Below are 22,183 nucleotides of genomic sequence, written 5' to 3' on the forward strand. Positions count from 1 at the left end.
AAATTTCTTTTGTTTACATAAGGTTGGTAGTAACATTCGCATCTTAGTTTCTGATGCTAATAATTTGTGTCTTCTTTTGTTTTCTTCATTAATCTAACTTAAATGCAACCAACTTTATTAATCTTTTCATGGGATCAGCTTTTAGTTTCACTGACTTTCTCTATTGTTTTTCCCTTTTCTATTCCATTCATTTCAGCTCTAATTTTTGTTTCATTCTTTCTGCTTGTTTTAGATTTAGTTTGCTCTTTTTTTCCCAGTGTCTTAAAGTAGACGTTTATATTATTGATTTGAGATCTTTCTTCTTTTATAAGATCATCATTTGCAGGTATAAATTATTCTCTAAGTACCGCCTTTGTGTGTATCCCATAAGTTCAGTATGTTGCATCTTCACTTTTATTTACCTCAAACTATTTTCAGATTTTCCTTTTGATTTCTTCTTTGGTCCACTGGTTATTTAGTATTATGTTTTTAAATTTCCACATGTTTGTGAGTTTGCCAAATTTCTTTTTGTTAGTTTGAAATCATTCCATTGTGACCAGATTAAAACTTTGTCTGATTTTAAACCTTTTCAATGTATTAAACCTTGTTTTATGGCCTAAAATGTGGGTTATCCTGGAGAAAGTTCCTTGTACCCTTGAAAAGAATGTGCATTCAGTACATTCACACTGTTGTGATGAGTGGTGGGTTCTATAGGTGTCTGTCATGTCTAGTTTGTCTATAGTATTGTTCAAATCTTCTATTTCGTTGTTGACATTCTGGTAAATTATATTATCCATGAATGGTATGTGAATATTGTTGTTTCCAACTTTTATTGTTCAATTGTCTATTCCTCCTTTTAATTCTGTTAGATTCTGTTTCATGTACTTTGGGGCTCTATTAGGTGCATAAATGATCATAATTTGGTTATTTTCCTGATGGAAGGCTTGTTTTGTACCTTTTATAGTCTTCTTTCCTTTTTGTATTCTTCCTGACCCTTTTAGTCCATGCTGACATTGTATCTGATGAAATGATTTTCACAAGAACTTTGTGCGCCTTCCTTGGTTTTCAGTATTATTCCTCCACTAGACAAAAGCCAGATCTTTTTGAGACGATCCCTTCTCTATTTATGGCTTCTGCAGAGACGGTGGAGGAAACCACACCATGAAGCTTCCTAGAAGCCCTCTGGTTTGATTGACTACGTCTCTGAGACCCATCCTTAATTTTTTTTTTATAAATTATTTAAATCTAGGGAGTTTATTAATGGAAGAGAATATCAAAGAGGACATTAATCAATTAGTAAATCTGTTTATATGTGTGTATATTTACTATGGTAAAATATTCATGGTATACATTTTAAGTGACCAGTTCTGTGGCATTTAGTACATTCACACTGTTTTGCAATCATAACTGCCATCCACCTCCAGAACTTTTAAATCTTTCTCCACTGAAACTCTGTACACAATAAACACTAACTCCCAACTCCCTTCCTTCTACCTGCTGGCAGCCACCATTCTGCTTCATGTCTCTGTGAATTTGACTACTCTATGAACCTCATATAAGAGGAATCGTACAGTATTTGTTGTTCATGACTGGCTTGTTTCAATTAGCACAATGGCTTCAAGGTTCATCCATGTTGTGGTGAGTGTCAGAATTCCATTCTTTTTAAAGACTGGACGATATTCCATTATATATATATATATCACATTTTGTTTATCCATTCATTTGTTAATGGACACGGGTTGCTTCCACCTTTTGACTGTTGTGAATAATGCTGCTGTGATCATGGTGTACAAATATCTGAGTCCTTGCTTTCATTTGTATTGTGTACATATTAAAAAATAGAATTGCTGGATCATGTGGTGTGTTTAGTTTTTTGAGGCATCACCCTATCGTTTTCAAAAGTGACTGCAGTAATTTACATTTTTACCAGCAATACACAAGTGTTTCAATTGCTCCATAGCCTTGCCAACACTTATGGCTTTTCTGTTTCTATGATAATAGCCATTTTAATTGTATGTTAAGTGGTATCTCATTGTGGTTTTGGTTTTATTTTACTAATAAGTAGTGATGTTGAGGATCTTTATAGGGATTTAGTGTCCATTTGTATATCTTATTTTGAGAACTATCTATTCAAGTCTTTTGATCATTTTTAAAATAGACTTTATTTTTTAAAGTACTTCTAGGTTCACAGCAAAATTGAGCAGAATACACAGAGCGTTTCCATATATCCACTTACATACACATACACAACTTCTCCCACTATCAACATCCAGAACCAGAGTGGTACATTTGTTACAATCGATGAAGCTACATGTCACATTATTATCACCCAGAGTCCATAATTTACATTAGGATTCACTCTTGGTGTTGTGTGTTCCATGGATTTTGAGAAATGTACAATGACATGTATTATGCTTGTAGTGTCATAGAGAATACTTTTATGTCTCTGAAAAGCCTCTGTGCTCTGTCTATTCATCCCTCCCTCCCTGCTAACCCTTACAACCACCTTTGTCCATTTGTTTTTCTTTTGTTGTTGAGTTGTAGGAGTTCTTTATATTTTCTGGATCTTAGTCTCTTACCAGATACATGATGTGGAAATATTTTCTCACAATCCATCCATATTAGATGCACAGAATATTTTTTTATTTCAATGAAGTCTTACCTAATTTTTTTTTTTTGTCTGAAGTCTTACCTAATTTTTCTTTTTTGTCTGTGCTTTTGGTGTTATATGCAAGAAATAGAGTTCACTGACCTTGTAATTGTATATCCATGTCTTCCCTCAAATTGTAGTTTTCTGCCATATTTCTTCAAATAATCACTGTCTCACCTTTTCTCTGTCTCTTCTTCTGAGACTCTCATAATAAGTATATTAGTTTTCTGTGTAGTGTCTCATAATTCCCTTAGACTCTGTTCACTTTTCTTCATTCTTTTTTTAATTTTGCTTCTCAGACCTGAAAATTTCAAGTCACTATCTTTAAGATTATTGATTCTTTTTCCTATTCATAGATGCTAGTGAACTTCTCTACTGAACTTTTCAATTCAGTTACTATATTTTTCAGCTCTGGAATTTGTTTGGTTCTTTTTTAAAAATATAATTTCTATTTCTTTGTTGATTTTTTGCTTTTCTGATTTACTTTTGTTCTTTGTGTTTTCCTTTAGCTCTTTCAGCATTTAAAATAGTTGTTTTACAATTTTTATTTAGTAGGTCTGGTGTGTGCTTCTTTAAAGACTATTTCTAGAGATTATTGTAATCCTTTTAATGGGCTGTGTTTCCTTGTTTTTGTTTGTTTGTTTTGTGTGTGATTATTTTGTTGAAATTTAGATTTTTGAAAAACAGTCACTTCTCCCCATCTTTGCATACTAATGTGTGGTAGACATGTCTTTGTCCCCTGAGTCTTGAGATTAGCCCCTAGTAAAGGCATAAGGTCTTCTCAATTGTCCCAGTCATGTGTCCTGTTTGGGACGTGTGTGCTTGTTTTCTGATTTCTCCTGGCTTCTTTTAATAGCTTGATTTTCCAAAGACTCTCACCCCAGCTTCCTGGGTTATCAGGTGTTCTATTGTAGTCCCCTGTGAATAATGTCTTGCCCAGGCAGCCTACTGTCCCCCTGCAGTTTTCATATTCTTCCTGTGTGGCTTCCAGCCTGAGATCCAAACTGTGTCGCTCTTTCCATCTGAGCTCCAAGTTAGGTACAACAGATACTAGTCCCTTATACAGCCCACAACCGGGCCAGAATTTTGCAAAAATAATTTTGACTCTGCTCTTTATTCTTTGAGAAAGGGATCTAGGAATTGGACCATTTCCTGACTGCACTGCTTTGGGGAAGGGGTGGGGCAATTGTGATTAAAAATGCCATGAGATTTCCTACTGTTTTGAATATATATATATATATATTTTTTTTTTTTTTGGACTGGGAGTTTGCTTGGTAGCAATATATCTTTGATTGTCGTCTGTTTCTATAAAATTATTTTAGTCAGGCTGCAGTTGTTTATTTGGTGTTTCTGCGGGGAAACAAGGACCTGGAACTTCCTATTCTGCCATCTTGCTGATGTCATCACCTTAATCTTTTTAAAGGGCTGTTTTTGTGACTGACTACTCTGACCTTTTGATTTTTTTGAGGTTCTGGCAAAAGGTTGTACAGTTACACACTTAGCCTTTTCTTCTGCCCTGTTATCAATAGCTTTTTTGGACTTTTAGCACCTTTAAAACAATCTTGAAACATTGAGAACTTAAAAAATGATCAATTCCTGTTATTAACATTTCTTTTCTCAATTTATCTCTCTCCTTTTTTATTTTACTATAAGCATCAAGAAAAAAGAAGGCAGCGCCTTCAACTGTTTGTTTGAAAAATCTCCTTAGCTAAATATGCCACTTTATTACTTACAAATTCTGCTTTTCATGTAACTGGAAGAAACAATTTTGCTAAGTTTTCAACCACCATAACAAAGCTATCCCTGATCCAGTTTCTACTAACACCTTCCTCACTGCTTTCTGAGCCCCTGTGGTCAGCATCTCCACAGTTCAGCTTTCTGCTAATAGTCTGTCCAAGGAAATTTAGGCTTTCTCTACCATGCTCCTCAAAATTCTTGCATCTTTTGTCCACTCTCTGACTTAAAACCATCCTTACATTTTTCGGTAGTTGTTAATGGCAGCTCTCGATTTCTAGTTACCAGAATCTGTGTTACTTTTCTATTGCTGCTAACAGATTATCATCAGTTTAGCTGATTAAAACATAGTCATTTATTATCTTGCAGTTTCTGTAGGTTGGAAGTTAGGGCACAGCATCACTGGGTTCTCTGCTCAGGACCCCAGGAGCCTGAAACAGTGGATGGTGCCATCCTCAGGGCCTTCTAATCTACAGTCCTCTTCAGGGTTCTCTTCCACCCTCATTCAGATCGTTGGCAGAATTCGGTTCCTTGTGGTTGTAGGACTGAGATCCCTGTTTTTTTATTTAATTTTTTTTAATTTATTTTTTTAAATTTATTGGGGTGACAATTGTTAGTAAAATTACATAGATTTCAGGTGTACAATTCTGTATTACATCATCTATAAATCCCATTGTGTGTTCACCACCCAGAGTCAGTTCTCCTTCCATCACCATATATTTGATCCCACTTACCCTTATCTCCCACCCCCCACTTTGTTCTCCATTTCTAGAAGTCACCCTCAAGCCTTAGCCACAGGGCCCACTGACAACATGGCATGTATCTCCTTTAGAGTGAGCAGAAGGGTCTCTGTTCTGATTAACTTAAAGGCAACTGCTTAGAGACCTAAATTAGATCTGTAAGATCTCTTTGTCTTTGCCGTGTGATGTAATGCAACTGTAGGAGTGACAGCCACCATCCTCAAGGTCTTACCTATACTCACAGGGAGGGGATTATACAAGGGTGTGAATCACTACGGGGTCATTTTAGACTTATGCTTACCAAAAATAGGATTATAACACGCTCGCTCAATTGAATTATATCTTTTTCAAGGTTAGTGTCTTAAATTTATTTTCACTAACATATAAACTGCCTACATCTTATCACGTTGGCGTATTTCTTAGTCATACAATCAGATGAATTTTCATAGTACACACCTGCGTCGCCACAGCTCAGATCGAGCTGGGACATTTCTAGCACCTCAGTGGTTTCCTCATATCCTCTCCAAGTCAGAGCTCCTCCCAAAAGGTAACTTTATCACTTAAGAATAGTTTTTGCCCATTGTTGAACCTTATATAAATGGAATCATACAGTATGTAAGAGTCTCTGGTTTTTCTCTCTATAGTTTGTCTTTGAGAGCTATTCATGCTATTGCCTGTATAATTTCTGTGTAGTAATAATCTAAAATCATAATTTGTCTCTATGTTTTACTGTTTATATAAAATTTTTATTTTAACTGGACATATGCATTATTTTCTCTTTCCATTATTAGCATTTTGCCTAAAGGTTTAATTTCTGAGCATTCATTTCTTTTAAGATATATTAGTTAATGACTTTCTTACGTAAGAGCTAAATTTGCTTTATGACTGTTATATTCTCATAAACATTTTGTCATGATTGAGAATTTAGGATAATTTACGTTGAAAATTTATCACCTACATATATCCTCTTCATTATGGTTATCCATCTGTTTTGAAAAATTATAATTTCACGTTCTGAATTTGGGGAACATTATGAAAATCCATGTAAATATGTTAGAAATAAAACATGGGCAAAAAACGGTAATGTTGTGTGAAAACGACTGGTAGTTTAAATTTAAGAAAAAACCCCAAGGAAAGAAAAATTGTAGTGTTTTCTATTACTATTGTAAAATATGATATAAAAAATGTAATTTTATTTTTTTATTCAAATTACAAATTGTGAAACTGAAAAATACATAATTTAAAAGTCTGTTTAAGTATTTCATTACTAAAAAAGAAGTGAGACCAGGATGCATTAAAACAAATTTACCAATTTTATTATATTCTGCAAAATCCTCTCATAAAATTCAACATGAGACCTCTGCCTAAGTGAAATTTATATTTCTTAGTAGATAAAACTTTATCAAAATGCTAGATCAGGATTTTGGAGACAGTGTGTGTTAAATGTCTCCTAGTAAAGTGCTTTAGTCACTTTTTTATGGTTTTTTTTGGTGTGATCCACACTAGAGAAATGTAGTTTCTAGGACAACCATTTACAGAAACCTTTCTCCCCCACTGACGCCCTCAAAAATGACTGTTTTGTTACTGGTTCCTGCGCCCAGGCTGCACCTCCTGTGGGCACCCCGTGTCTCTAACAGGCCCGTGTCTCCAGAAACAGTCTTCCAAGGGGCCAGCTCTCAAGTAAGTCACTTCTTCTCTGAGAGATTAAGGAGGGCAAAATAAAACATACAATATATACTTTTTAGCCACAGGACCCAGAGGCTGCACGGAAATGAGCTCTGTAGGCTGATGCCTAGACGTGCACGTTTGTGCTCATGCCTCTGAGAGGGGTGTGCAAGTCACTTTGTCATGGAGCAAGAAACCATTTATTAGCTGCCTGGAGGGCGTCAGACACTCTGACAGGCACTTCCTGTGCATTTTTCTCACTCAGTCCTCAAGGCCAGCTTGGAAACAGGTTTTGCTGGTGCTGTTATCCGCTCTCAATGCAGAGCCTGAGTTTGGAGGACGTCCCTGATCTGCCCGTACTCTCAGGAGGGCCAGTGTGAAATGCCTGTCCAGGCACCATACCTGATAAGCTAGCGTTTGTTATAATATAATCTTTGACATTTACATAGATAACTGGATTAACTAGTTGAGTGCCTGAAACATTTAGTGACCTCACATCAGAATGACAACCTGGAGAATTTGTGAGAACACAGATTACGGAGGTCTACCCCCAGATTTTCTGATTCAGTACTTCTAGGATAGGGCCTGAGAACTTGCATTTCTAGCAGGCTCCCAGGTGACGTTGCTGGTCTAGGCGCTGTGACACCTGCTGCTCTGGAGTCAGGGCAGGAGAATTCTACTCAGAACCATCCATTCTGGGTCTCTTCTCTCTTTCTACTGCTTTCTACCAGTGCGCTGGTGTTATGGCCTGAACTGTGTCTCCCCAAATCTTGTATGTTGAAGCCCTGACCCCCAGTACCTCCGTGTGTGACTGTATTTGGAGATGGGGTCATTGAAAAGGTGACTAAGGTTAAATGAGGTCATCTGCATGCCCTCAGCCAGTGTGCTTGGTGTCCTTTTGAGAAGGGGAGACGGGACACTGAGAGGCGCAGAGATGTGTGCCCGGAGGGGTGATCGGCATGTTTCTTGCCTGAAGAACTGAGCAGAAGGACGAGTCGGTGGACCTGTGCCCTTGCACGGGAAGGCGGTGCTGACAGTTGGCCTCACTTCTGGGGCTTCTGTGTCTGTGCGTCACTGTGCAGCTCTGGTCTTTGGAGGAGCAGGTCGCACGCCCTGCCCCACAGCCTCAGCGTGCAGCACACGGGTGTATCATGGCCCCGGCTGCCATGGTCATGGTAGAGTTTTAAGAAAAGAGACATTTTAAATGAAAGTTTAAAAATTACCTGGGCACTTTTTAAAAACAGCTTTATTGGGGTATAATTGATATACAAAAAAAAAAAAAAAGCCTATTTAATGTGTACAGTTTGATGAGTTTGGACATATACGTGCTCCTGTGAAAGCCTCACTACAAGGCAATAAATACATTCATTAAACCCCCAGACTTTATCATGCCCCTCCCCCCTTTTCTGTGGTAAGAACATTCAATGTGAGATCTACCCATTAACAAGTTTTTAAATGCGTGATACAGTGTTGTGGACTCCCGGTGTCATGATATGTCGCAGATGCCCAGAACTTCATCATCGTCCTTAACCGAAACTTCATACCCACTGGACAGCAGCACCTCTGCCCCCCACCCCCACAACCACTGTTCTACTCTCTGCTCCTACCAGTCGGACTATGTTAGTTACCTCACACAGATGCAGGCAAGTAGTAGTTGTCCTTCTGTGGTGGGCTTGTTTCACTCAGCACAGTGTCCTTCAGCGTCATCCATGTTACAAATGGCAGGATCTCCTTTTTATCCCTGAATAATATTCCAGTGTATGTATAGACCACATTTTCTTACATGGGGGTGCAGGTAGCTCTTTAAGATCCTGATTTCAATTATTTCGATACATACCCAGAAATGGGGCTTATGGGTCACATGGTAGCTCTATTTTTGAGTTTTTCAGGCCCTTCCATACTGTTTTCCATAGTGGCTGCACCCATTTACAGTCCCACCAACAGTGCATGAGGTTCCCTTTTCTCTATGTCACCAAAAGTTGGTGCTCAGCAAAAGAAACAAAATGCAAAGGGAACCTTACAGAACGGGAGAAAATATGTGCAAGTCATCCATCAGATAAGGGTCAATATCCAAAATACATAAGGAACTCCTACAACTCAATAGCAGAAGCTCTGAAATAACCTGATTGAAAAATGGGCAAAGGACTTGAATAGATGTCCCAAAGAAGATGTGCACGTGGCTGGCGGACACATGGAGAGGTGCGGGCGTCACTGCTCCTCACGGAAAGGCAAGTCAGACCCACTGGCTTCTCACCTCACCCCCGCTGGGACAGCTGTCCCCAAAGCCAGCCAACCAGCCAGCCAGCCAACCAACCAACCAGCCAACCAGCCAGCCAGCCAGCCAGCCAACCAACCAAACAACGAAACAAACAAACACACACAGCCTGTGTGCTTCCTCAGAAGGCAGATTTTTAGACCCAGCTTCCACTAGTTGTGTTTCCGAAGACTTCGGTGCTTACATTTTTAAACAAGCACCCAATTCCCGCAGGGTCTGTGGGCGCTGCTGGGAAGAGCAGCCTGTTAGAGTCTCTTGATGCTCGAGGTTCACGTGAAAGACCGCAAGTCCATCGAACGCAGAGTGAATCTGGACACAGCTGTTTTCTCTTCCCAAGGCTTTGCCACGCCTTTTGTTTGTTCTTGAAGCAGTACCACATTACCTTCTCCCACAGCTGACTCCTCTGTATTTCATTCCTAATTGCCGCTCTTGCGCGGATGGAAAGTGGTTTCGGCGGTGCTTAACGGGAAGGGTCTGCAGCCTCTGCTTTGCTTTGTAAGACAGTCCTGTTTGCACAGCCCACCCTGCATGAGGAGGCTGTAGTTCTCTGCCTCTTCAAAGGGCCGTCCACGTTCTCTGTCTCCTGGGCTTAACCACGGTGTTAATGCCAGAGCACTGTCTTTATTTTTTTGTCCACGTTTCCTGAAACTTCAAAAACTGCCTTTCCTGCAAGCAAGGTGGGGAGGAAACGTGACTGCTGCCAACGATACATGTCAAAGAAGGTTTGTTTTCCACATTAGGAAAAACCAGCAGAGAGCTGATGGCGGGGTGCTTTGCAGAGAACAGTCTGCCAGAATAAAAATGGAATTGAAATGGACTTGGGCAGGGTACCGCTGGTGGCAGGTGCCAGAAGGCGGCAGGGCTGTGGGAGGCTGCGAGCAGGAGGCACTGAGACTTGGCAGGCGCGCAGATCAGAGCGGCCGGAGGAAGCGCCCAGCGTTGGTGAGGGGCAGTGCTAGCCCTCCTTCCCGAAGGGAATCTCATCTTTATGTGGAATATTTGACAAAGAATGTGCTTCACTCTTGAGAGTAGTCGTTGCCTCCCAGGCAGGGTGATGATGGCAGCGCTTGGCCACTTGGTAGGAGTGGCTGTGGGTGGCGTCCATCGGCGGTTTACCTTCGGGAAGCCGCAGGGCTTCACCCTCACCTCCCTGCTGCACTTGCTCAGGATAGTGGAGCAGGGTGTCCTGAGCTGCCAGCTTGGTCCCCTCTCCCCACCCCAGCCCCAGACCCGTGGCCTCCTCCATCGTGGGTAGACGTGCCTCGGAATATCTGATTCATCTCCTAAAACCACAGCAGAGAAACATGGCTTTGCCTTCTCACCTGCTTCGACTTTCTGTTTTTACTCTGCTCAGCAATGAGACTGAAACGGAGCCACTGGTAGTAGCCGGAGCACAGCTCTCCAGTGAGGCCCCAGGCAGGACAGTGAACGCTGAGAGCGGGAGGGAACTATGAGATGCGTAGGTGGTGTTCTCTGAGGGGCAAGGATGGGCCTGCGAGGGACGAAAGCCTCCCGTTGGGGAAGTCAGAAATAGGTGCTGATGCTGAATACAGCACTTGTGCGTATCCCTCCGTTTACGCGCCCATCAGGCGGGGTGAGCGGCTGGAGGGTGAGGCCTGAGCTCCACCTTGCAGTCATGAAGACTTCACTGCCTGTGAAGAGACAGACATGGCAGGTGACAGGACAGGATGGAGGGGACACAGGGCTACCGTCCGAGGGAAGACCTGGTGGTGGGGACGCTTTCCTTCTGGTCAGCTGTTTATAGACCTCCCCACCCCGCCTCGTACCAGATGCCACCTTGCTCCTATTTGCATGTGATGACTAACTTTCCCTAAAGAGACTGCTGACCCCAGTCTTCAAATGAGGTCTGCTTGCCAGTGGAGCCCAAGTGCCCGCCCGCCGCCCGCTGCACACCCCACCTCTCTGATGCGATCAGAGCAGGACCGAGGTGATACCATGGCTGGGCTGCCGTGGGAACCGTCAGGATTCCATTTCCCGCACCACCCATCACCACCTCGGAGGGAGCGCAGGTTTGACACCCAAGTGGGGTGGGCAGCCTAGAGGCCCAGGGGGCCCTGTCCTTGGTGCAGTGACTTGCCCGCCTAACATGTAGTTAGTGGAGAAGCCGGGGCTGTCACCCCTGTTCCCTGAACATGAGGTCACTGTCTTTTTAAGGCAGGTTGACTCAAACAACTTTCAGCAACCTTTAAAATGTTCAAACCTTGTGGCTGGATGTAAGGGACGACCTGTTCCAAAGTGAGATCTGAATTTGATGCTGTAATTTGGGCTGTTACAAGCATGGTGCTCTTTAAAGAACCAAATTAATGACACATCACAGGTGCAGCAATTGAACTTGCATGACAGGTAGACAATTACTCTTACCCAGCTATCTTTTTTAAATAATTGTTTTATTTTTCAATTATAGTTGGCATATAATATTATATTAGTTTCAGGTGTACAACATAGTGATTAGACATTTATATAACATACAGAGTCATCATCCCGATAAATCTATTCCCCATCTGACACCATACACAGTTGTTACAATATTATTGACTATATTCCTCATGCTGTACTCTACATCCCCATGACTGCTGTATAACAACCAGTTTGTACTTCTTAATCCCTTCCTCTTTGTCACCCATCTCCAACCCCTTCCATCTGGCAACTATCAAAATGTTCTCTGCATCTGTGAGTTTGTTTCTGTTAGTTTATTTTGTTCTTTAGATTCCACTTACAAGTGCAATCACAGGGCATCTCTCTTTCTCTGTCTGACATACTCCACTCAGCACAATACCCTCCAGGTCCATCCATGCTGCCACAGGTGGCAAGGACCCATTGTTTTCCATGGCCGAGCAATATTCTACTGTATATATGTACCACGTCCTCTTTATCCATTCTTCCATTGGCAGACACCCAGGCTGCCTCCACATCTTGGCCACTGTAAACAATGCTGCAATGAACATGTGGATGCACACGTCCCTTTGAAGGAGCGTTTTGGGTTTCTTGGGAGACTCACTTCAGATCGAAAGACACACACAGACTGAAAGTAAAGAGATGGAAAAAGTTATTTCATGAAAATGAAAAAAGAAAAAACCCAAAAAACTGGGGTAGCAGTTATTATACCAGATAAAATAGACTTGAAAACAAAGGCTATGCCCAGCTACCTTATTATCTTTTTCTGTCCTTTTTTTTTCTTAGAAAAATTATGCATAGAAAAACCGTCTGGTTGTTCTAAGAAATGAACAGGTAAAGCATCATAAAAGTTGGGTAATGTATAGTTATGAAATTATTATGAGTAACACATTTTAGGTATATAAGCCTCTAGTTAGCTTTCTAAAGAATTATGCCTCATTAATATTGATTTTGCTTTTTAAGAAATATTTAACCAAGGTACAATAACCTAGCATAGCTTTAAAATTTGTTCATGTTTTATCACATGATTAATATTTAAGAGATAACTGTGTTTTGGGTTTTATGTCATATTAATAAGCATACAAGTGTCGCAAAAACATTTTCCTTTCCTTTTGTTTTTCTTTCTATTCTTTTTTCTATTCCCTCTTTCTTCTTTCTTTTCCTCCCCGTCCTCCCTTTCTTAAGGGGATGTTTAGTTTTGTTGGTTTTCTTACCCAAATGGTGTCCATAAAATAATTAGTTATGATTTGTATAAATGTCATAAACTGTGGTTTTTACCAGGACAGAGATGGAGGGCTGCACGTAAGGTTTTGTAAATGGAGTCACTGGGGCACATACCCGTGCAGAATGTTCCGTGTGCTCACGACCAGGCCAGGCCGCGTAGCCATGTTCTCACCACACAAATAAATCTTTCAGTAGGTTGAAAAATGGGTTTGCTACTTTACCTTTTTGAATAAAAACAGTTTGTCAAATAGAATATAAAGTGTAGAAATTATTTCATAAAAGACAACTTTTCACTGAAAGTATATACACCAACATATTTTCTGGTTTAATACCAGTGTATTTATCAAATTGTATTTATTCTATATGTGTTATTTTGTAACATTCTTTTTTCATGATATATTTTGCGTATTTTCCTATATTTACATATTTAGTGTTTTAATCCTCCCTCATTTTTTTGGCTAATGCCGTTAATATTTTGGGCCACATTTCCTCTCCCACTCATTGTGTTGAGCTGCACTCCATGTTTGTATACAGACTTTGTTTTAAAAGATGATGTAATTCTAGCTTAAATTGCTTGATTCACTGACAACATGTAGTAAGCAGCACATCTGAGTATTTACCTGTGTTGTTACCCCCTCCCGCCCCCAGGTAGAGGCCCACACAGCTCCCTGCAGGGCTCTGTTATACGTCGGTCAGTTCATCCCCACGTGTCAGACCTTCAAGCTCTTTCCAACTTCTTGCTGCTGTTCTGTCCCATGTAACAAACCACCGTGTTTGATAGGCCCGATGAACTTCTGTGTATTGATTTTTAAAATACAGCTGTCCGGTTGGAATTTGCTGTATTTGTTTCCCACAGAAAATCTGCATGATCTCTTCTGCCACCAGCCCTGTGTAAGAAGCGCTGTTTCTCTAAACGCTTAAGTGTCAATAATATTCGGTGTTAACGTCTTTAATCCTTATCACAGTGAGCTGGGATCTCATTGTTTTAATTTACAGTAATCATCTGTTTCGTAGCTTTTTAATAAGCTGCGTATTTGTGCATGCCGCTTGGCCATTTTTGGTTGGCAATATTTCTTCTGTTTTTAAAACCGACTTGCAGGCATTGCCTTTGTAATGCTTTATTTTACCTTCTTCCAGACATGGGGTGCGCGTGGCAATGTGGAGCTCACACTCAGTGAACGCTGTCTTCAGTTATTCCTCACTAGGGTTAATGTTTGAAAATTGAAGCCATCAGACCAAAAAAAAAAAAAAAATTTGCACATTTTCCTTCATCAATTTGGTGGTCAGGGTAAATGCAAATGCATAATTATGGATGTAACTAGAGTCCTTGAGTGTAATTGCACTCATAAGTCAAATAAGACAATTCATAACAATTTGGTTCAGCATTTTATCTGTTAAATTATTCATGTGAATACTTTTATGAGTTTAGCCATGAATATTTGATTGGTGGTTGATTCATGACCATGAACTATCTTAGCCCTTTATTTTTCCCATTTATGTCCAATTAACATATGTGGGAAGGTGGGGAAAATTTATTTTTCTTAATATGAGCAGCGCCTTTTCCCACAGACTGACTGGGCCTGTCTGGTGGGCATTTACCATGACTGGAGGCCGACATTATACCAGCTCTGCTTATTTAATAAGGATGTTAATGATAATCCTCATTACCTGGAAGGAAAATATTATGAGTCTCTAGTTTCCAACTGAGGGAAATGATATTCAGAGAGGGTCCGTCATTGTCCAGAAGTCACAGAGCACACAGGAGGCTTCCGGTCCAGGTCCATGTGAAAGATTCAGCTTTTCCCGCCGCACAGTGGGTCTCCCAGTGGTCCTCTCTGAGCAGGGCCAGTGGGCACATAAATGGCCATCCTGACTGTGTGCGCGCTCTCCCATCACCAGGCACATGTACTGAGGAGAACGGAACACAGGCCGTCTGTCATCTTTCCCTTTTGTGTCACCTGGCTATGAGGACAGAAACCTGTGTTCCACCCACAGGTGTTATAGCCACTGCCTGCTGCACACAGACTGAGAAGGTGCACAGCTCAACAGGCAGCTGAGTGGGGAGCTAGATGGGAATGTCAGAAGATGCCACTTAACGGCCAGTTATCATGGGGTGTGACTTCTGGCGACGTGACAGGAAGCCTGGTGGGAGCAGAAGCCGGTGAACCTACCAGCAGCCTTTCCGTTCCTCTTGAACCTTCCCAGAGGGGGACACTCTCCCCGGCCAGAGAAAGAGCTCCTGAGCCACAGGCCAGCGAGGAAGGAAGCTGTTCTCTCCATAATGACGTTGGAAAACCTGGGGCTGGGCCCCCAGGAGCATTTCAGTTATTTTAGCTTGCGTTTGAGAACTCACGTAATCATCCTAATAGATTTGCACACATAATGCATGAATTGGTGTCATCGGCACTCTAACCTGAAAAAATGCTTGGGAAGGGGCTATATTTATGTGATCAGATGTAGCTCAGTAACACACCTTTCCAGCACTGGAGATCGCTACGTGCTGGTTTTACAACCGCGCTAAGAGCATCAACACGAGTCACCATTGGTTGTGCATTAATTCATTAACCCGCTGAGCCTCAGAATCTCCTGGGAAGTTATTTTTTGAAAATCTCTTGAGTCCATGGAGATGATTGTGTCTGAGGTGGGACCTGGAAATCAGCATTTAAAAATGTCAGCCGGTGACTGATATGCAGCCCGGTTTGTGGATCACAGCTTTCCTCACACAGCGCCCACCCTCACCAGGATCCCACTTGTTACGCAGTTACTTTGCCTTTCAATAGGCTCGCATCACGAGACCCCCGTGCTGAGCAGGCTTCAGCCCCTGGGAGACCTGGGGTCCTTGGTGCTTCTGGGTGGGTGTCGGATCGCCTTCACCCCCGTCTCCTGCCACATGGCAGCACATTCGTTTGCCGCACACGCTTATTCCCAATATTCCATTATTTTCACTGTCTTACGTTTGGATCTTTGACCATCCGTGCTTTCTTGATTGCCTGCAACCTCTGCTGGGTTAAAGGCCCTGCCTAAGTGTCCCCACTTCTGTGACAATTGTCTCAGCGCCCCTCCGTGGCGCCAACCCCCACACTCTGCCCACATCGATACCATACTTGATTACAGCGTCTTAGCGTATTTGTTTATAATTGTATTGCAGCCCCTGTGTTCTGCCTTTTTGAGGACAGGAGCCACACAGCCCAGGGCCTGCCACACACTGGGTCACCCAGAGTGGATCTGACAAATGGCGGAGTTATTTGAGACGCGCATTTTCCTCCCAACTACGCCTGTTCTCAGCGCAGTTACACATAATTTCTTTCCGAATGGTACAGTTTCTTTAAGAATGTTTTCTTCTGGGACTTTAAACTTACTTTCTGCTCCTCTATTAACTGTATTTCAGTTTGTTATTTGTAAGCAGTACAGTTTTACATGTGTCCTTTTGTAAGGTCGCTTCTCTGGTAAAACACTCTGTGGGGTTTTCTGGAACATCTTACAAGGAATGGCTAGGAAAAGCCGAGGCTTGCTGAGGGCCGGCCGTGTGCGACCTCAGCCGTGGACCCGGGCTGCACTCCTGGTGTCCGCATCCCCTCTGGCTCTGCCATCTCATCCTCTCTGGATGTGAACGGTGCTCTCACCTGCGGTCTGGGCGGGCCTGGAGCAGGTTTACTGTGGAGATTCCTGTGGAGTCCCAGGTCATCACTCTGAGAGAAGGAGCCTGGCAAGACAACCAAAGATCGATGACGCAACGCTTATGCTTCACTCTCCGGTTGGACCCTTGGCTCCCTGAGGGCCGGTTTCTGATTGGCTCTCGGAACAGGTGGGCTGGCTGCGGCCTCCCGTGCTAAGGGGGCTTAGAGCTACCACAGGCCGGCTCCTCTCCATCTGGGGTGCCAGCGGGCCCCAAGGGCAGGGACTCGGGCTGGCATGGTGCCCCCTGAGTCCTGACCTGGCTGTCAGCTGGCTTCCTCAGGAAGGATGTGGGCTAAGAACAGAGGGGAGCAGAGCTCTAGGAGGAGGCGGGCACCGCAGGATGCCGGGATCGGGAGTTCTAAACAGGGACAGCACCGTCTCTGCACCCCACCCCCTCCATCAGTGCATGTGGGACATCAGAACGTCGTGCTGTTCGTTTGTGTTAGAATTTGCACTAATGTAGCAGGCTTCATTTTAGCCAATAAATACAAACACAAGGTCCCTTCTCTTTGTCCTTTTGTGTCTGCCATTCCCTTCAGAAACAAGGATCTACAGTGCAACTCTGTTCTTGCCATTCGATGTCATGAGATGTCCTGTTGTATAGAACATTCCAGGGAGTTCTTTCTTAGTGTGGACAGTCACTGCGGTGCTCAGAGCTGCCCTAGGTTCACCTGCAAGTGGAAGACGGGCATCGCAGAACCAGCGGGTACTGGGATCCTAAGTGACTCAGGCTGCAACTTCCTGTCCCCACAGATGGCGCCTCTGCCAGGACCCCACCCGCACGGAGTGGCCGGCTGCTTCTCGCCCAGATGGCTGCCCTCCTGAGCAAGCGGCTTTGCCACACGCGCCGCGCCTGGAGAGGCATGCTGTTGGACCTGCTGCTGCCCCCCCTCTTTGTGGCCTTGGCAATGGGCTTGTTCATGGTGAGGCCTTTGGCCATTGACTACCCTCCTCTCAAACTAACACCTGGCCATTACGAGCGGGCCGAAGCTTACTTCTTCAGGTAAGAGCCTGTGCCCTTTCCCTGCAGAGTCATGTCAGGACAGATGACAGATACCTGGCAACAGCTTTGATAGTTTTAAGAATTTCAAACATACCTGGTTTTCGTTATTTTGGAGGTCCGCGGGCACGCGAGTAAGCTCTGAGACGCTCCGGGTCTTCCCAGGAACTGAGTCCAGGTGGATATTTAGGGCAGATGAGTCCGGCCTGGCCTCTGACCATGGCTCCCTGGGCACCCTGCTTCTCCCCAGGGCCCCGGATTCCCCTTGGTGAAAGGGGACACAGTGCCACTGGCTGACGTGCAAAGGGCCTGGCCCACAGCAGCCCACGGCCTTGAGCAGGAACTGGGAGGACTAGACATGATCCAGAATTTTGATGATTTTAGAAAAGTTTGTGGATTGTATATTTCACAAATCCTGCACGGTTGGTCAGGGACAACAGAGAAATGTCTGACTTTTCTCTTTGTGGGTCTGAGCCCATGTACACCACAGGCCAGGGTCGGTCTGGTGTTGCTGCCAGTGAGTCCCGAGCAGTCCGTGTTTTGTTCAGGAAGTCCTCAGAGCTGCCGGGATTTCGTTTCACCCACATGGGACTGGGCCCTGAGAGAGGGACTGTGACTTCCCTCCCTGGCGGGCTGCCCTCCAGCTGGGTTTGGCTGACCGTCGCTGAGCCTGCCCTGCATGGCCTGTGGTGGGATCCTAGGCTGCAGGGCGGTTCTCTCTCCAGGAGGCCCTGTCGCTTGTCTGCGCTGCGGACTCTGGGCTGGGGACGCCTCGTGTCCCCTGGCACGTTAACTGGGCTGTTCACAGGATGGGCAGCCAGGACTGACTTGTTTTGGTCAGAGGTCTAGCCGTTAAAATTGTGAGCGTAAGTAACTAGACTTAAGTGCTTACTAATACTTGATGAGGAGTAATTTGGAATTAGATTTAAACAAGTGCAGGAACAAAAGGAAAATGGGTAATAAACGGTTCACTGTGTTTCTGTTTCCTTTGGTTAATGCTTTCCCTCCTTCGCATGTCTTTATGCTCCCAGGGGCCTGGGTTTAACCAAGAGGGGACCCGACACAGCCCGGGACAAGGGCATCCCTGTCCCAGCATCCCTCCTCCAGGTGCCTTCCTGCCTTCTCTGGCCACGTCCCTTAGTAACCCACTCTCCTCCTCTCTTATGAAGGATTTGAAGTGACCGTACAGTGTGTCAGGCTGTCTACCACTGCTTTCATTCTGGCCACATATTCACACGTCTGTCACACTCCTCCAGTTTGAAGGAGCTGTAACTTTTAGTTTTTTAATTTAAAAATAACATTGTGTTTTAAAAGAATACAAAATACATGCTAGCCCAAAACAAAAACAAATAAAAAACCAATCACATGTAACCCTACCAGCGCCTATTGGTCTGCAGTCCTCACGTGTCATGTGTAATACTTTAACCACAGGCATTTTTATCTTTTGTGGCAATGAGGTCATACTGCAGAACTCTTCAGCACACGCATTTTCATTCAATAACATTTGTTCACCTATTTTTGTAAATCAGGGCAGCGCGTTTCCCATCCTCACGGATATGTGGGACAGTGCTGCATGGAGGTGCCATAATTTATTCAAACGGCTCTACTTTGGGACACATTTATATTTCTATTTTCTGTCCTTTTTAAAAAAATATATTTTGTGTTTTTGCTTTTTCTTTAGATGTTTTTATTATTCATAGTTTCTTTGTGTGTTTATATTAATCCCTTTTCATTTTTGTGTATTGTGAATACCTGCTACCAGTGTGTAATTAGCCTTTTATTTTATTAAAAGACATTTTAAGATAGTCAAACATGGGGTGCCTACAAGATTTGGAAAGATAGATAATAATCCCTTTTTTGTTTTATTGAATATTAATCAATTTTCATTTTATCGAATAACCTTATACATATTGACTTGCTTCTATATGTCAATTCCTATTAATTAACTTTGTTTACTTTTAATTTAAGGTGTCTGTCTATTCATTGCGTGACTGTATCTATTTTTATTGTGGTAAAATACATGTACACAGAATTTACCTTTTTAACTATTTTTGTGTATGAACATTATTTTTATTAAGTACCTGCACTGTTTCTCTCCGGCTGCCGGGACCGCGTTTGTTAGATCAGGTGGCAGCGGCTCTGAGAGTGACAGGGTGAAGGCCAGTTCTACCTCTGAAGAGCAGCAGGAGGGCTTCCAGAAGCTTCTCTGCTCCCAGGACGGAGGGAAGCTTTCTGCTTCCTACACCCTCCCTGCTCAGGAGCCGGAAGGCATCTATCCCCTGCAGTCCAGCTTTTTCTCCCCTCTTTGGGGCCAGGAGGCCAGGGGAGGCTGAGACAGCGTTCCGGGGATGTGAAGTCTCTGAGTGCCGGGTCTTCCTGGTCCTTGCCCTGGTGCTCTGCGTCTGGTCTTCAGGCTGTATCCGCATGTGGCCTGGGCAATGGGAAAGATGTCCCTAGATCAGTGTTGCCTGTAGTGACTGTCACAGAGCTGAGAGCAGCTGCTGGCCACCACCAGAGACCGGTGGGCTCAAGAGATGCAGATAGCCTGGATTTGCAAGTGGTAGGGAGAGGGGCGTTGTGGGTTACTCAGCTCCCAGCAACCCCAGGTCTTTCTAGGTTGGTTTGATCTCCATTTGCATCAGAATCATGGTGGTGGTGGTGGTGGTGAACTAGTTAACAACACACAGTCCCTGTAGGGTGGTTGGTTCAGCCAGGCTGGTGGGGGACTCTGGTGCACATCAAATTTCGAGAAATACTGACTTGGAGGGAGGAACAGTGACCCCATTTAGGATTCACACTTACCCGGGAATTTTCAGTACAAGGGTCTGGCAGGACAGACTTCACATGCTTCTAAACAGCACTTTAGGATAAGGTGACCACAGCGTGACAGTGTAGGAATGAGCATTTGAGTTTATGGCAACAGGGACAATTTAAAGACAGTTTTTTTTAAAAAACAGTCACCTCTAGACCTAAGGAAAAAATACAGTAAAAAGTAAGCTGTAAGTTTAAATCTTGTTCTTAGTAATTATTCCAAGGAAACTACTTTATGGATTCATATTTTTTCCAGAAAAAGTATTTTAAACTTTCATATTTGTTCTTGGGTTAATAGATCAAAAGAGGGCAATCGAGAATTTTCACAGATGCCACAAATAATGTTTTCTTTTTATGGACAACATTTCAGTGGAAAATATGTCTCTTTCCTTGTTTAAGTGTTTTCTCATTTGTCAGAAACTTGAAAGCTCTTTATACAGAGGTCTCACTGCCTACTTATGGGACATAACTTTGTTGTCGATTTCAGCATGTTTCATCATTGAGTATTTCTGGCCATAGGGAATCGTATTAGGCCGGTTGTAAACCATGTTGACCTTAACGATAAAACAACCTGATGTTTTTATTGGCAAAATGGGTTTATTTGGGGATAGCAAAGAACTGCAATTTGGGATAAGGATGCTGTAGCACAAACTATAGGCAAGTCAAGCGAACAAAGGAGAGGAACCATTACTTTCTAGAAAAAAAGGAGGAAGTTGGAGGGGAGGGCGCACTTTGAATGCAAGTCCTTTAGTGGAAAGTGAGAGTTCGGGGCAGTGACGGCTTCTCACTGGCTGAGTTGTGGGGGTTCCCCTGGACTGGGCTTGTTGCTGGGCAAGGAGAAAATCTTCCTTCCTCCTGCCGGCCTGGGACCTCTCCTCCTGTCCGTGTGTAATTGACGCGCAGTATGGTGCGCGAGCTCCCCCTTCAGGCCTCTCGACTCCATTTCACGTGAGGTTTCCTTCATTCATTTTCACAGCCACCTGAGTATTTTACAGTCTGTGCTGTATTTTATGCAGTGGGAAACATGGTGTTTTTCTATAAATATTCTTTTTGGGTTTGGATGCTACAGTGGTGTTTGCGTTATAAGTTTACACACATTATTGCTTGGAAAACAAAGTTGTCCTCAGCAGCTAATTAATTACAAAACAAATTAGTTACAAAACTGATTTGGTGCGATGAGTTCATCTTCCTTTTCCACTACAGTTGTTCCTGTCTGGAAGTTCAGAGGTCAGGGAAGCCAGAATGGAGAGGAAGCATTAGGTCTATGATTTCAGCTCAGCAGTAATATCACTGTCTGTTCAATGAATGATTTTGGGGAACCTCCGTGTCCCAAGTACTGTCCTAAGCCTTGTGCCCTGTTGCTCCTGGGTTGTTTGTTGCAGTCATGACACTGAGAAGAAGTCCACAGTTAAAACCCAGTGGGGACGTCGTCAGGGCCACTGAGCAGAAAGAGGAGAGAAAAGGAGGCAGAGGAGTTCTCATGGCAGAAGGGACTCACCCCTTAACAGCTGGGCATGGTTTCCTGCCAAGTAGCAGGAAGCGGATGCACTGGAGGGGCAGGTCCAAGGCAGGTCCGCCCAACCAGAAGGTGCTTCTGCCGGGCTCTCTGGGCTGGGAGGGGTTTTCTGGCAGAGAATGTTGGGCAATGTTTGTCCAAAGATGTCAAGGCCTAAAGAGAGCAGTGGATTTAAATACTACTTCAAGGCTCTTAGGTAGGTAACAGGGAGCAGTTGATACATTTTGAGCATAGAAAATGTCAGATTGGTATGTTAGAGACCAAGGAAAATTAGGAATCTCTTTGTAAAATTCCCATCTATGCAGCGAGCTATACACAAATATGGAAGTCACTTCTCATTCTGGGCTTTTATTGTTACTTTTGGAGTGTGGGGGTTCAGTAAGCCTAACAACTCAGACTTCCTATATTTGAAAGCTGATAACAATTCAGAAAGTTACTTTGGGGAACAAAGGAATCAACCGGAAGAATCAGTGGTTGAAGATTATACTGAGGTTGT

General features: G+C 43.4%; 1 protein-coding gene across 2 annotated transcripts in view; it reads left to right on the forward strand.

The window, feature by feature from the left end:
• The window catches only part of ABCA13 (ATP binding cassette subfamily A member 13), a 195,550-nt gene that overhangs the window by 86,818 nt on the left and 86,549 nt on the right, over window positions 1-22,183 (forward strand). For both annotated transcript variants that reach the window (XM_088797636.1, XM_074341068.2), the window contains one exon: window positions 17,114-17,363. In XM_088797636.1, coding sequence (XP_088653762.1) covers window positions 17,114-17,363 — 250 coding nt within the window. The remainder of the gene's footprint in view (window positions 1-17,113; window positions 17,364-22,183) is intronic.

Source organism: Rhinolophus sinicus, chromosome 4 (genome assembly GCF_057876585.1).
Source record: "Rhinolophus sinicus isolate RSI-liver-muscle chromosome 4, RSI-T2T, whole genome shotgun sequence".
Taxonomy (NCBI): domain Eukaryota; kingdom Metazoa; phylum Chordata; class Mammalia; order Chiroptera; family Rhinolophidae; genus Rhinolophus; species Rhinolophus sinicus.